We start from the raw sequence: 14099 nt of genomic DNA, 5'->3' as shown, positions 1-14099 counted from the left end.
TGAGCTATTGTAAGTTACCAAAGAAAGTCATTGTCTTTGCGCAGGAGCAGAGACAGCTGCATTTGCAGTCCTGCCGTTTGTTTTAGATATTTCAGTAGCATTTTATTCAAAGCACATACTCGGCTTTTTGTGGCCCCATCATTTTGGGAGGATATATTTTCTGATGTGAATGGATGTTTCTGACGATGATACATTTACCAAACCCTGCAGAAAAGAATGTGATCTGCATAAAAAAAAAAAGATGGACGCATAGATTTGTTCTGAATGTTTGCACTATGGGATGAATGCAGATGTGTAATGAATTACAGTAACATTTATTTAACATTCATGGTGAATTTAAATTCATTAATACCATATACGTATCATAAATATTTTTAAATATTCAAATTAAGTTGAAAATCAAAGCCCCATAGTTATTTGCAGTTGAATTGTCCGATTGTGTTTTGCTCAAGAAACAAAAAATCGTACAGCTGACCTTTTGCAATTAATACATCCATAGATATTGGAAATAGGAATTAAAATATATGTTGCTGTTTTTTTAAGAATCTGAATATAGGCCTATGGCCCGCAGGGTCTCCTTCATTATTTGCTAATTACTTGAAACTGTATTGTTTGATGAGACTTTATTTTATGGCAGGTGCAGATCAGAAAGGTAAGATTATTTTCTCAGAACAAGATATGTAAGCTACATTCTCAAACACATAGCGAAGACACTTTGATCTGTTCATTAGTTTAAGCTAAAGTATTTGAGAGATCAGATAACAACAGCCATTTTAGGCCTTAAAAAGCTTCAGAGGCTTTTGAAAGCAGATTCTTTTGGTCAGCCTGAGGCGATGTGGCTTTAAGGGTGGAATTACCTCATCTTGAAATTTCCCCACGTCTTATTTTCACCTTTTCTTACACTTCACCCTCTATGACATTGTTTATTTGTTGCTCTACAATAGCAGATGATTATTAGATTAACAATAATTGTATATTGGTTATATCTAGGTCTAATCTGGTAGGTCGTGCTTACTTTATTTAAAAAAAATAAGATTTGAATACATTTGCACGCTCCCTTTCTCACATTAATCAATGTACTGTAATATGTAATGTAATACACACGTTGTTTTAATAAAACATATTGAATGCGTGTTTTCATAGAGGAACTATAGATGGATTGTTTTGATTCATCCCGCTCAGGTGTACTACACGGGGTGGCGCATGCGCACTGCACGACTGTCAGGTGAAGTCGGCAACGTGAACCTCTCATGGTTTCACTCATTCGCTGCGTCTCAGTGGGATTGCTGTGACTTGAGCCTTGCAGATGTCTGTACTGGAGAGGATAGACTGGAGGGTGAGTTCTTTTCTCTTACAGCTGACTTAGTTTAACCCAACCTGCATCATGTTTATCGCCTTTTGCTGCTGAGCCTATATTTGTTTTACTACTTTCCACCATAATCACCTGTTTGTAATGGCGCGGCGCCGTATGAGCTTTTGAATAACCCGTGATTAATGTCATAAGGCCTTATTCTCTCAAACACTTCCTTTAATTTGGTTTGAAGCAACTGGATGACAAACCAGTGATGCTGTTTTTGATACTTGAATATATATATATATATATATATATATATATATATATATATATATATATATATATATATATATTTATATATATATATAGTTAGCCATATTTCTCTATCATGATTTCAACAAGATGACCACAGCAGATTTTTTTATTTAATTTTATTGAATTATAAAATGATATACGAGTTCTGCAGGAACAGATGGATATCATAAATGATTCAAATGCAGTTAGTCAGTAGGATACCACTGAGTAATGCAAACGTACTTTAATACACTTATAGGTCGTATCAAATAAAGTAGATCATTTACAGTATGAATAGAACCTGCATATCATACTGCCTTAATTGTGAATACATCATAAGTCAGCCTTTAATTAAAACATGATTATTACACCATATTGCCTCTGCGTATATAGCAAACCAATTGAAAAATCACTAAGCAGAACTTCTTGATTTGCGTGACATGTCTAACGTGTCCCGGCATGGATCCATTTAATCTTTACACCTGACATCAGCTGAGCCGGCCGTCACTGCAGTCGACTGTTATTAAAATGACAAGCTGAGCATCAGATTTGTTCAAAACATCACCGTCAGGCCAAGCGTGACTAACTCCCTGTAGGTCTGCTCTGCGTCTCCACCGACGTAAAATAACATTTAATCAGCGCGCATTTCGCTTCTGCTTCGCATCACAACGAGCCAAGGACCAACACACACAAAAAAAGATAATCCTCAGCAGTCCACGTCCTGTTGTTCCCATGCACAGCCGATCATCACAGCGTATGCGCACGGACGCCACATGCTGTTACCCTAAAATACAAAGGTCTATCCATTAATCTCCCACATTATAATCTGACATTTAGAACTTGTCAAATGATACAAAACCAATTAATGAAATTAGTCCAAACTACTGCACATATAGCCTATACAGTTGCTCACACTATTTTCTGTTGAGAAAGGAGATATTTTATAATGATTTTTAAAGGTCTAACGACTAAAATAAAATGGACTGAAACGTGACGAAATAATGGACAGTTAGGTCGTTATAAATAAACAAATAAAAAAACAGGAAAACAAACATCTTTTGTTCTCACTTTTGGGTTTTGATGCAGAGCTTCAAAGCAGCCTTGCTTCAGACATTGCAAAGCTCCACCAAAAATGTAAATGAAGTGAAGAAAGAGTTGTTTGTTGAGATCCTTTGAGCTTTAGAGTTTTTTTTTTAGAGAATGATGCTGCTACACCCCTCGGGCTTATTGCGGTTTGAAACAAGCACTTAGCCACCACTGTGAAACACCGACATCACAATGTCATGGGTTCATTCTAATCATGCATTTAAATCAAAGAGTTGCATTAACTTAATATCTTGCTGATTTGCAACAAAAATAATAATAATATGATTTAGTCAAGTAGTCAAGTAAAGTAGTCAAGTAAAGTGGTATACAGTAGTAAGCTATTATTCTATACTTTACTGTAGTGATTACATTATATGCGAATACCACCACTGCGAATAATAATAATAATAATAATAATATTGATAATAATAATTCTAGAACAGGAATGACGACCAGTTTAGTAGGCCTTACATGTAAAATAATCGATGATAATTGCAGTTATTTGTATTGATATTTGCATATTTAAACATCAGTACTAGAGTCAGTAAGTTTTGTTGACCTACTTAGAATCTCTGAAAACACGTAGCCTATCTTTACAGTATAATAGACAGAACATACCGCTTCCCTTCTTCTATTGTTAAATTAAGAACACCGTCAAAACATCAGAACATCTCGAACCGAGCACTGCGATTGGCCAAGAGGCATTCCTGAGCGTCATAACCTCACCATGAGGTACTCTGTAACCTAGCAACCCTACCCTGCAACACTACTTAATCCGAGTTTTGTTAGTTCTGACACAAAGTGTATGGCACTCCTAATTAAAGCATTTTTTTGACAGTGAAAATGTGTTATTTTTTTAATGATTGAAGGAATATTGTAAGAACTGTAATTCTGAATATCTAGGCTATGAGAATGTCTGTTAGGAATATAATCCTAAACTGAGCCTACAGGTGTCCTCCTACACGTGTAAAAGCCCTGGCTTCAAGTTACTGATGGGGCTTGAGGAGATAAAAACAAACACGGTAAAACACACTAGTAGGTGGTGACAGATTGAAAGCCACGAAAAGTTTCCTCGAGTAAAGTCAGTGAGTTTACACGTCTGACGCTTCACAGACGGACAGAGTTCTGATTGGCCCGATGTCCCGCCAATCAGCAATATTTTCATTTTCCTCTTTCACTGACATCACCGCGCAGGGTGACGCCCCCTCGGAGCGGCTGTGCAGATATAGTAGCCTTCAGTGCTAACGTGTGCACTAATAAGACTGAACATCGCTTTTTTTGTCCATAAGAGGGAGTCAAGTTTCTTAGTTGCACCGTTTTCGCCCACTTCCACAGCAGAACTACTGAACACATTGACCAGACAGGGGGGGGGAGATATCGCTTGACAACGATTATTTTCTCCCATAGTGGCTGTTGGGAACTCATATCTGTGGTTGGATAGTCGGTCGGTCGGTCAGTTCGCCCCTTCAGCCTTCACTCACAACTTCGCCTCTTCGCAGCAGCTGAAGAACAAGGTGGTTCATGATCACCAGGAAGCTTTTGATTTGTTCATACCTGGATTAACTCGCAGACGACAAGATTTTTTTATTTTTTTATTTACAGGTTTTTTTTGTAACAGAGAGCCTTTTTCTCTGTCAGAATGTTGTGGAAATTAGCCGACAACGTGAAGTACGAGGATGACTGCGAGGTGAGTTTCGATAGTTACAAAACGAGGGATACGTGCCTTTCGATTGACATGTAGCAAAAGTTTGCAATTCAACGACGAGGGTGACTATTGTTTATAATTTATCATATGCTAATGTGAATGATAAGATAAACGAAGATAAAAGGGAAATCATCGATCAATTCTGAAAGAAAGCTGAGACGCCAGCTGTGAAAGAAAAACACAACAAACAATTTTCAGAATAAATGAACAATACTTATTTCGATGACAGCAACAACAGTGATAACCTGATAATGATAATAATAAAAATAATAATACAAAATAAAACATATTTTCCAAAAGGCATAGGCTTATTTATCACGCCAATAATTTGGGTCATTACTAACACGGGAGAACATTGTTATAGTTCAATCCAATAATTCAATAACCAATTCAATTCAAATAATAAAGTAGCCTTCTATAAGCTAATAATGATGATAATAATACTAATAAAATATTCGTTAATTTTAAATGCAAAGTCTACATATATTCACGCTCGTCTCGAAACCATTAGGCTATCTTTAGTAGACATCATGCCGGTGGGTAACACACACTTGATTCCCTTGAGGGATAAATGTCACCACTACCTGCCATTTTGTTGTCAGCTATATCAGTTGACCTGTATCTTCTGTCCCTCAGGAAAGGCACGACGGCAACAGCAATGGGAACCCCCGGCTGCCTCACCTGCCAGCGGTCAGTCAGCACCTCTACAGTCCGTCTCCCTCCCTCTCACACTCGGCCAGTTCGGACTTCCAGCCCCCGTACTTCCCGCCTCCTTACCAGCCCATCTCCTACCCGCAGTCCAGTGACCCTTACTCCCACCTCGGGGACCCTTTCAACATCAACTCCATACATCAGTCGCAGTCGTCGAACCAGCAGCAATGGCCCGGTCGGCAGGGCCAGGAGGGGCTCGGTGCGCACGGGAGGAGCGGACTGGCGAGTCAAATCCTGGGCCTGGAGGGCTCGTCCGGGGTGAGGAGGGAAGGCTTCCGCCGGCCTGAGCTGCTGCCCCCACACGTGCACAGCATAGAGTCGTCAGTTATTGGGGACAGCATGGGGATGCACGACATGGGGCACGGACTGGAGGATGTTCAAGTGAGTGGATATAATTGACGAGTACTTGAAATTGCACCGAGGCGATAAGGTGTGTGGAGGTCGCTGAGGGGTGTGCTCGTGCATGCGCGTGAGTTGTACTTGCTGAAACAGATAGCCAAATACCATAATACATTTTGGGATACCATCCAAGCATACAATAAAACTTAAGTTAATTACTTAGGTTATTGTATATAAAACAAGGACATTATATTGATCACATAATAGGTTAGAAATACAATCAAAGATCACCACTACCATACCATAATTAATTAATTACCTTAATATAGCTGCCATTCTCGCTATAGCTACATTATTTTCTTTGAGAGAGATTCATTTGGATAGACACTGAATATTTGAACAGAAATTAATTTCAACTTGCTATATCTCTATAATTGGTGTTTTTTTTTTTAAACAATACAAACAATTGCTTAATACTGCTTCTGTTCTTTTTTTCTTTTTTTATCAGCATGTAGATGACCACAGTGTTATTATGGCAGACCAGACAGTCATCAAAAAAGGTAAGTTTATTGCATGTTTTTGACTAATCTAATCTTTAGTCCAAAAAAACCCAACAACCCCCAGTTCTCTTAATTTGAGAAGAAAAAAAGACCAAACACCTTTTATGGAAATGCTGCCTGGGGTACATTTGTCTTTGTTCAACCAAATAAATATGCAGTAATTACTGGCAAGGGCTGGAAATTTACTGTAAGGATCATATTTTTTTCTCTCTCTCTACATACTTGGAATTGTCATAACAATTACTATAGTGGCATGTCAGGGCATTCAGTACAGCAAAAGAGGAGTGTTGTATTTGTACTTGCACTGCATACACTGATAATCCTCATAGCCATGAGATGCACTTATCTAAGCTGGCTGTGATCCTTAGCCTATTCTGTTGGTGAAGGTGCTTGAATGGATGCCCAGTGGGAAAGAACTGATCCCTTTCAAAAACGACAGACTCTAGCTGACAAGACATGAAAATTGAGCAATCTCACAACCTCGGTGTTGACTGTGAGAGAAGAGGAAAGCTTTGGCTCATCTTTAGGCTGGCTAAGCTTGCAATTGCAGCTCTTTTCAGTTCACGTTAACAGGAAATTATGAGTTGATCTTGAAGCAGTGTTTGGCTCTGCAGAACCAGCTTTTTGGCGGGGTGTGGCATTAGGCTTGCATGTGAAGGACAGTTTAGTTATTTGTCGGGACATGAACTGTTTTGAGGGAGAACTTATTCCCGCTGTTTTGTCACCAGGTCTTCATTAAACAGACTTTGAGTCAGAGATCAGCTTGAGCAACATTATTCTACTGCTTAGCTTTCTTTCTACATTTATTCAAACCATACACAGGCAGATAGATAGATGCAATAGATAGATTCTGCAAAAATGTACAACATACTTATATAAAATGCAAGTTTATAAATACAGGTTTTACCTTTCATTTAAAAATGTAAACCTCATATTTTAGTTTGTCATTATCATGCCTGACAAAGATCACAGTGGTGGGGTTAATACAATGACATTTATGTGATATAGTACAGTGAATATTGTGTTTTTTTGTTTTTTTTAGAAATCATTATAGCAAATATTGTTGCAATGTTACGACGCATAGTTACAAGCAGAAAGCCATTAGCACAGTGCAATAAACCAAGAATTCTCCATTTGCTACGGAAATATGTGATGGCTCGTTATGTTCTCATGCTCAAGGGCACGCTATGGGCAATGTAGGTTTTCCACTTGTAAACAATGGCATGTCACTCCCAGCCATGTGCCCCAGAGGAGCCGTAAAGCACTGATGTGACTCTGTGATTTTTGTCTCAGTATTAGGACTACGAGGTGGCAGGAACCTTGATCGCTTACAGAGGACTTATTATCAGGGGGGAATTCTTGCGGGTGAGATAGCTATGTTCTGTAGTTGTGCTGTACTGTTTTGTTTGTCCGATGACTGTAACTGCTTTTGTGGGGGGGGGGTTAAAAACGTCCTCAAACTTTTAGAACCAGCAAAAGAAAAACACACACACATTGTCTACCTAGAGCCTTTGAGACCAAATAATAAACAGAACTGAGGTGTATCTGTGGCTTAGATGAGGGGCTGTATGTGTGTATCTGTTTGTGGATGGTGTTTGGCATGAGGGCATTTTGGATGTTTAACCATCAGGCAAACAATGTTTGGAAAGCCACATAATATTTCCAAAGTCTTTCCCTACAGCAGACGCTGGTTTTATCAGTCGTGCAGAGCTGCATACACACTCTTCCTTGTGATTACGTACAAGAAAACACAGATTCCCTGTTGCACAGAAAGGATTAGGATGATTAGAGTTTATGTACATACACAGGAAAAGTGCATATATAAACAAATTCTTTTGCACAACCAGGATCTTTTTGCCTTTCCTTTGTTGTTCTTCACTTCTTCAGCTTACCCACATTTTTTTCCCCCCTCACCCTCCAGGGCCTGTCACTCTACCCAAAGGCAACGTGCTGGGTCTTCCTTTCCAGAAAGAGTCCCTGCTGGGCATGGTATCAAACCCCACAGAGGTATTCTGCTCCGTACCGGGCCGCCTTTCCTTGCTGAGCTCCACTTCCAAGTACAAGGTTACCGTGGCCGAGGTCCAGAGACGTCTGTCACCCCCTGAGTGCCTCAACGCATCGCTCCTGGGAGGTGTTTTACGCAGGTCAGAACTCAGACTCATTCAACATGACAGCAAGTTGGATTTGATAATATTTCCCTGTTGCTGTTTGTGAAAGTCTTCAATATAACACATGATTACAGTTGCACTGATTCACAAAAAACAAGGAAATCTAATTTCAACATAATTCATATCCTCAGTTTTTTATCAATATCTCTATTACCTGCACGCTTGGTAAGGTTGTCCGATTGCCTCGGATAGGAATAGTCATCAAACTGAGGAGTAACAGCTCTCGAGATCTGTAGACTAAAGCTCAGCAGCCCATGGGTAAAGCTTTTCTAAAAGCACAGCTTGGCTCAGTTGCTCTGGCTCATCATTTTTTATTTTTTTCTGCATAAGGTTCGTGACATTCTTTGTGTGGTCTGCAATTTTGGTTTTCTGCATCCTCTGGGGATAGATTACATCAACAGTTAGTACCAATCTTAAGACTGTGGGTGTGTGCATTTGGGTGTTTGTCAGGGGTTGCAGCATGGGTAGGTTTATCTGTGGCATCGCAGTTGACCTTATGGCACATATGTTAGTGTGGCAGTCTGTTGAGGGACTGTGATGTTACTGTATATAACACCCCTGACCGGAGCATTTTGTGCTTGGAGTGCACGTTTGCCACTTCCCATGTGCCTGTGTTAATGCTGACATGCACACACACGGGCGCAATCAGACATTTTTAAGTAGGTCATATAGCACTAGGAGGGGGATCGTTAGCAGAGGGGGTGGGGGCACTCGTACACACATGCCTCCCTAAAGATGCTCCCTCTCTCACCCGCCACGGAGAGGGAGAGCTTGCCCTCCAGCCATGCGTAAAAGTGAATCGGCCATTGCAAGTGGGGAGTGTAAGTGTTTCTGCGTGTGCGAGTGATTTCTCTGCTACGCTTTTTGAGTGGGTCAGTAGAGCCTGTTTGTGTGAATTTATTTGTTATCACGAGTGCACAATGAGAACTTCTGCAGGAGTGAGTGCAAGACCTCTGATGGGTTGTGTCTGCAGAACGTTATGCAATCTCTAGATCTTAGCTGACAGCACAATAATCACACAAATCTTTTCCTCCTAATTTAATGCCCTGAAGCAGATACCAATCAACAAAATATTATGTGTGAAGAGATTGGCAAATGCCATATTAATTTCATAATCGCCCATTAACAGGTTTCTGTGTAGACAATAACATTTATATTTAATATATAATATGCATTTTTGTGTTCTTCTTCTGCAGAGCCAAGTCAAAAAATGGAGGTCGCTCTCTGAGAGAAAAGCTGGATAAGATCGGGCTCAACCTGCCTGCAGGAAGAAGGAAGGCAGCCAATGTCACACTACTTACCTCACTAGTCGAAGGTATGACATGTCACTCAGTAGTGCATTGCACCTTCTCAGACGTAATTGCTGTTTGCGGCAGCTGGAATGTCGCCGTCTACGAGTGAAAATGTCAATCTCTACAGGCAGTATGTGTGTTCTAAGCACCGCACAATATCTCAAGCCATTCTCCTAACACTTTCCACTGTGGAAATACTTGATGACATAAAGGCAATGCGAGCAACGTTTCATTTTCTTTCTCGAGCAACTTTGTTTCATTTGAACGGCTGCACGTCCGCTGTCCTTGTGTTCCCATGGCGATTCTGTCTGTTTAGCCAAAATCAGAAGTTGTTTGAAGGCAAGCTGGTTGTCCTTGAAAATACATTTTCAACTCGGTCTTTGATATTCTCAGCTTAGTGTCTGCATAACACTAATGGTGCAGCAGAACAGCTCACAAAACTTTTCAGCACCAACTCTACCACTGTACTACGGTACTGTAAGCTATACACTGTCTGACCACAGACCGTCAGTTATTTAACATCAGGGAGTTATGTGGTTGTAAAGATGAACCTTTCCTTGTCAATGCGTTGCATACTAGCCAGACAGTGACGCTTCACGATGAAAACGTTATCACTTTAATCACATCTACCTGCCGCGGGCTGAGGTAGAATATTTTTTCCTCTCTTGCTCCCTACACGCCTAATTCTTATAAATGGGCTGATGATTCTGTGCAGGAGAATGACTAGAGGCATGTGTTATTTAGAGACCTTCAAAGCTGAATTAAGCCTTGTTATCTTGTGTTCGTCTCGCCAGGAGGGCCTGCTGACCTTAAAGATTGTGCTTCTGAATAGCTGCCCGCATCCTCAAGTGATGTGCGTGTCTATCAATAAGCGGAGCTGTAGGCGCCGTGGGCACTCTCTGCTAGCATTTATCCACATAAGCCCATTATGACCATGCAAGTCAAACCACCCTCAAGACGGAAATATATTCATCTCACTAGCTCTTCTTCCCCCGAGCTAGAGCACTGAGCACAGCTGATTATTCTGTAGTTCAACTGCTTCAATTCATGTGCCTTGATGCTTGTGTGTATCAGGTCCAAAACCGGGCTGCTCCTATAATGCTCTAAATTGATAAATTGCCGAAGCCGGCCAGCTTACCATTTGATCTTTGCCCAGTGCGCCAGAGGACATGCAGTGATAATGCCTGTGTAAATAATAATAATCTTTATTCTTTCATAAATATACAGTCTTGGTTTGAGACCATGAGCCAAGTGTCAACTTCGGTCGTGTCTTAGGTTTAGAGACGATTCTTCCTTTTCTCTTACAAGGTTTGTTTTTCTTCTCTTAGGTGAAGCTGTTCATTTAGCAAGAGACTTTGGATACGTGTGTGAGACAGAGTTCCCTGCAAAGGCAATTGCTGAATACCTGGGCAGGCCGCACGTGGAACGCAACGAGGTTAACTCTCGCAAGAACATGCTCCTAGCTGCCAAGTAAGTGTCTTGTCTGTATGGTTGCCTTTAATTCGCGTGGAAATATACCTCAAGCAAAGTAGGATATAGCTTAACTAGAACTTTTTCAAATTTTTTATGTTGGTGCTATAGCATTTTATTGATTACTGGAGAATTTTGCAGACTTCATTTCTTGCAGACTCATGTTGAAACAGTACATGTGTTAATGTCAGTATTTTCCCTCTTCCTAAATTATTCTTGTTTTCTACCAACAGGCAAATCTGCAAGGAATTCACTGACCTGCTTACTCAGGACCGTTCACCTCTGGGCAACTCTCGGCCGGCCCCCATCATGGAGCCTGGAATCCAAGGCTGCCTGACCCACTTCAGCCTCATCACTCATGGCTTTGGCTCTCCTGCCATCTGCGCCGCCATGACCTCGCTTCAGAACTACCTGAACGAGGCGCTCAAACAAGTGGACAAGATGTACCTGAGCTCTGGTAGCGACACCCAAGGATCCTCAGACAGTGGAAGCAAATCTGCAGACAAAATGGACAAGCACAGGAAATGAGAGCTCAGAGGAGAATCCTTATGAACTTGAGAACCCCAGATTCCCTTAATCGTGCCGCCCTGTCTGCCCTTTTTGGATTTAAAAGAAAAAAAATCAATATTGATTGATAAGTATTGTCATTTTGAGAGCTGAATTTGTATGGGAGTGTGTGTGTGTGTGTGTGTCTGTGTGTGTGTGTGTGTGTGTGTGTGTGTGTGTGTGTGTGTGTGTGTGTGTGTGTGTGTGTGTGTGTGTGTGTGTGTGTGTCTGTGTGTGTGTGTGTGTGTGTGTACTTGCACTGTTGAATTTATATCCTATTTTTTGAGAAGTGGATGATTTTTAAGAACTTGTCACTCAAATCAGCACTGACGACGAACGCCTGTGTGAACTGGTCCGAATGGGAGCCCACCTTGTGAGGGCATTAAACACATCATATCATACTAACCACCATGCAGTTTCACATAGTTGTCAATATCCTGATGCTACGACTATCGGACCTGCTCCCTGTTGACAAGAGGAGGAAAAGAACAAAGTGTATACTGTTTTTTTTTCCTCCCCCATCTAAAGGACATCATTTCAAGATGAGTTGCTGTGGCTGTGAATTCCTCTCAGCCCCCCCCGCCCCCCTCTCCCCTTCGTCTGGAGGCAAATCCTCTGATTTCCTGTGTCTCAATGGACTTGCAAAGGACAATTTTTATATGAGAAAGAGAGAGAAGAAAATCCACTTCATTTTCTTTCTTTCTTTTTTTTGTGCTTGATTTGTACAACCACTTCAAAATGGATCCAGTGTTATTGTGCTTTATTCATGAAAGATGATTTGAATCTTATGTAGGCCGAAATGAGAAAATAAGATTTTTGGTTTTCTGGTCTGTGTTTGGTCAGAAACCAGAGACTTTACAGCCTCTTCAGTGTTCATGTGGATTACAGGCAGCAATGCTTCCATTGTTACTCTATCTTTTAAACCTGGCAGCGCTCTTTTTGTGACTTTACGTATTCATCATTCTTAGTATTTAAAAACCCCAAGTTACCACCCACCTACCAACCACTTCAGTTTTGCCAGAGTGTATGTTTGTTGTGAGAATGTGTGTAAATGTATATATTTCTTTCTTTAAAAAATTTTAATTAGACATTAAATTCCAAACATAGAATTTTATCCAGTGTCTCGTCCTGGATGTAAATATTTTCTAATTTATGTTGTAATTTAATGGGCTTGTGTAAATAATGGTATCATTCTGGTGTATGGTTTCACTTTTTATGATAATGTGTTTAACTTTTATAAATGGGTTAGTTTTTTATCGAGTAGAGGTTAGGAAGTGGGCATGATATACTTTTTTGAAAATATGTAAAAAAACAACCAAAAAAACCCAACCTGTTTTAAAGTTTCAGGAAAAAAATAAAAATAAAATGAAAGACTCAAGCCTGATTCAGTGAGTCGGTGATGTTGTCTGGGCCACACCAAACCACACAAACACACATTTTTGTGCACTATTGCTCTGTTGCCCCCTTTTCAGCAGCGTTTCACAGATGATGGTTGAGTCATGGGTTGGAAGATTTTCCTATTAATAAACGGCAAAGAAAAAACCCAAACTAATGGGAACAGCAGCCATCATTATCTGCTCTTACTTAGCTTCACAAATAGGCTGTGTGGCTCAGCGAGGGGCAGAGACCTCAAAAATACATCATGTGATGAACAAAGATGCACAGCTGAGAGCAGACAAATGGCTTTTTATGTTTCAACATAGAAAACTTTGAACATATACTGATTGCTCCAAGAGCCCATAGTCTGCTTGTTTGTCTACTGCTCAATCTTTTTCTTTCCTATTTCTTACTTTTTGAACAGGTGGGCCCCGACGTAAAGTGTAGATCTCTATCTAGTTTCAAGGATGCATTTCTTCTACTGGAAGTCAGTGCTGCAAGTTTCACACCGTTGACGATTCCTTTGATGTCTGTTAGAAAAAGTTGTTATGCTTTGAACCTGCAGAGGAGATTTGCATGTGGCTGAGGGTTGCTTAATCATCACTTGCCTAGCCAGTTCCTGCTGATTCATGTGGCCCATGTGTTTCAGGTAGTTTTGGTGTCATAGTAACACCAAACCAGTGTTGAATGGCACACATTTGTGCATTAGCATTGGACACATAGATTTGGATTCATGTGTAGTATCAATTTTGAATCCACAACAATATATATGATACAGTATATTGCCCCAACATTTCTCCTCATACAGTATGTGCTGCATTAGCCTATAGCCATATATCCAGCACTGGAGGTCAATAGGTGAAACCAGTGTTTCACAAAGGCCAGACTGCATGTTAAAAGAGGCATCAGCAGCAGCAGCAGTGTGCCATACCTATCAGTTAAACAAGTATCAGCCTCTCCCCTCAGAACCTGTTAAACCAGACCTGTCAACCTGGTGGCTCACGGCCACTCAGCAGTTGACTTTAACTGCCTTCAGTTACTCGTAGCTTGTACGCTTGGCCCTGAGAGAGTATATAATAGAAGGAGGAGGAGGAGGTAGAAAAGGAGAGGAAGGTTGTGGTGGAGGGAGAAAGAGGCGGTGGACTTTGAGTGTCTTTGATGACCGGTCGAACACGGTTGAGACATCAACCTTCCTCTGTCTGAGGCTCTGATTCTAAGTTGTTTGCTCTGTCCCTTCTCTCACGACTGTCTTTCATG

At 40.7% G+C, this 14099-nt stretch overlaps 1 protein-coding gene across 2 annotated transcripts; it reads left to right on the top strand.

The window, feature by feature from the left end:
- Positions 1–3957: 3957 nt before the first annotated feature.
- tfap2c (transcription factor AP-2 gamma (activating enhancer binding protein 2 gamma)) lies at positions 3958–12805 on the top strand. Of its 2 annotated transcripts, XM_068711738.1 has the most exons (8): positions 3958–4361; positions 5016–5471; positions 5938–5989; positions 7283–7354; positions 7911–8133; positions 9354–9472; positions 10778–10919; positions 11153–12805. In XM_068711738.1, exons 1-8 carry the CDS (start codon positions 4314–4316, stop codon positions 11445–11447), a joined length of 1407 nt encoding a protein of 468 aa, XP_068567839.1. In that variant the 5' UTR covers positions 3958–4313; the 3' UTR covers positions 11448–12805. The 2 variants fall into 2 exon arrangements, with proteins under 2 accessions (XP_068567839.1, XP_068567838.1); XM_068711737.1 differs by lacking the exon at positions 7283–7354.
- The last annotated feature ends 1294 nt before the right edge of the window (positions 12806–14099 follow it).

The sequence above is a fragment of the Cebidichthys violaceus genome, unplaced genomic scaffold, assembly GCF_023349555.1.
Source record: "Cebidichthys violaceus isolate CVI_PGR_0920_01 unplaced genomic scaffold, fCebVio1.0.p SCAF_17, whole genome shotgun sequence".
In the NCBI taxonomy this organism is placed as follows: Eukaryota; Metazoa; Chordata; class Actinopteri; order Perciformes; family Stichaeidae; genus Cebidichthys; species Cebidichthys violaceus.
This window is presented reverse-complemented; position numbering and strand designations above follow the sequence as displayed.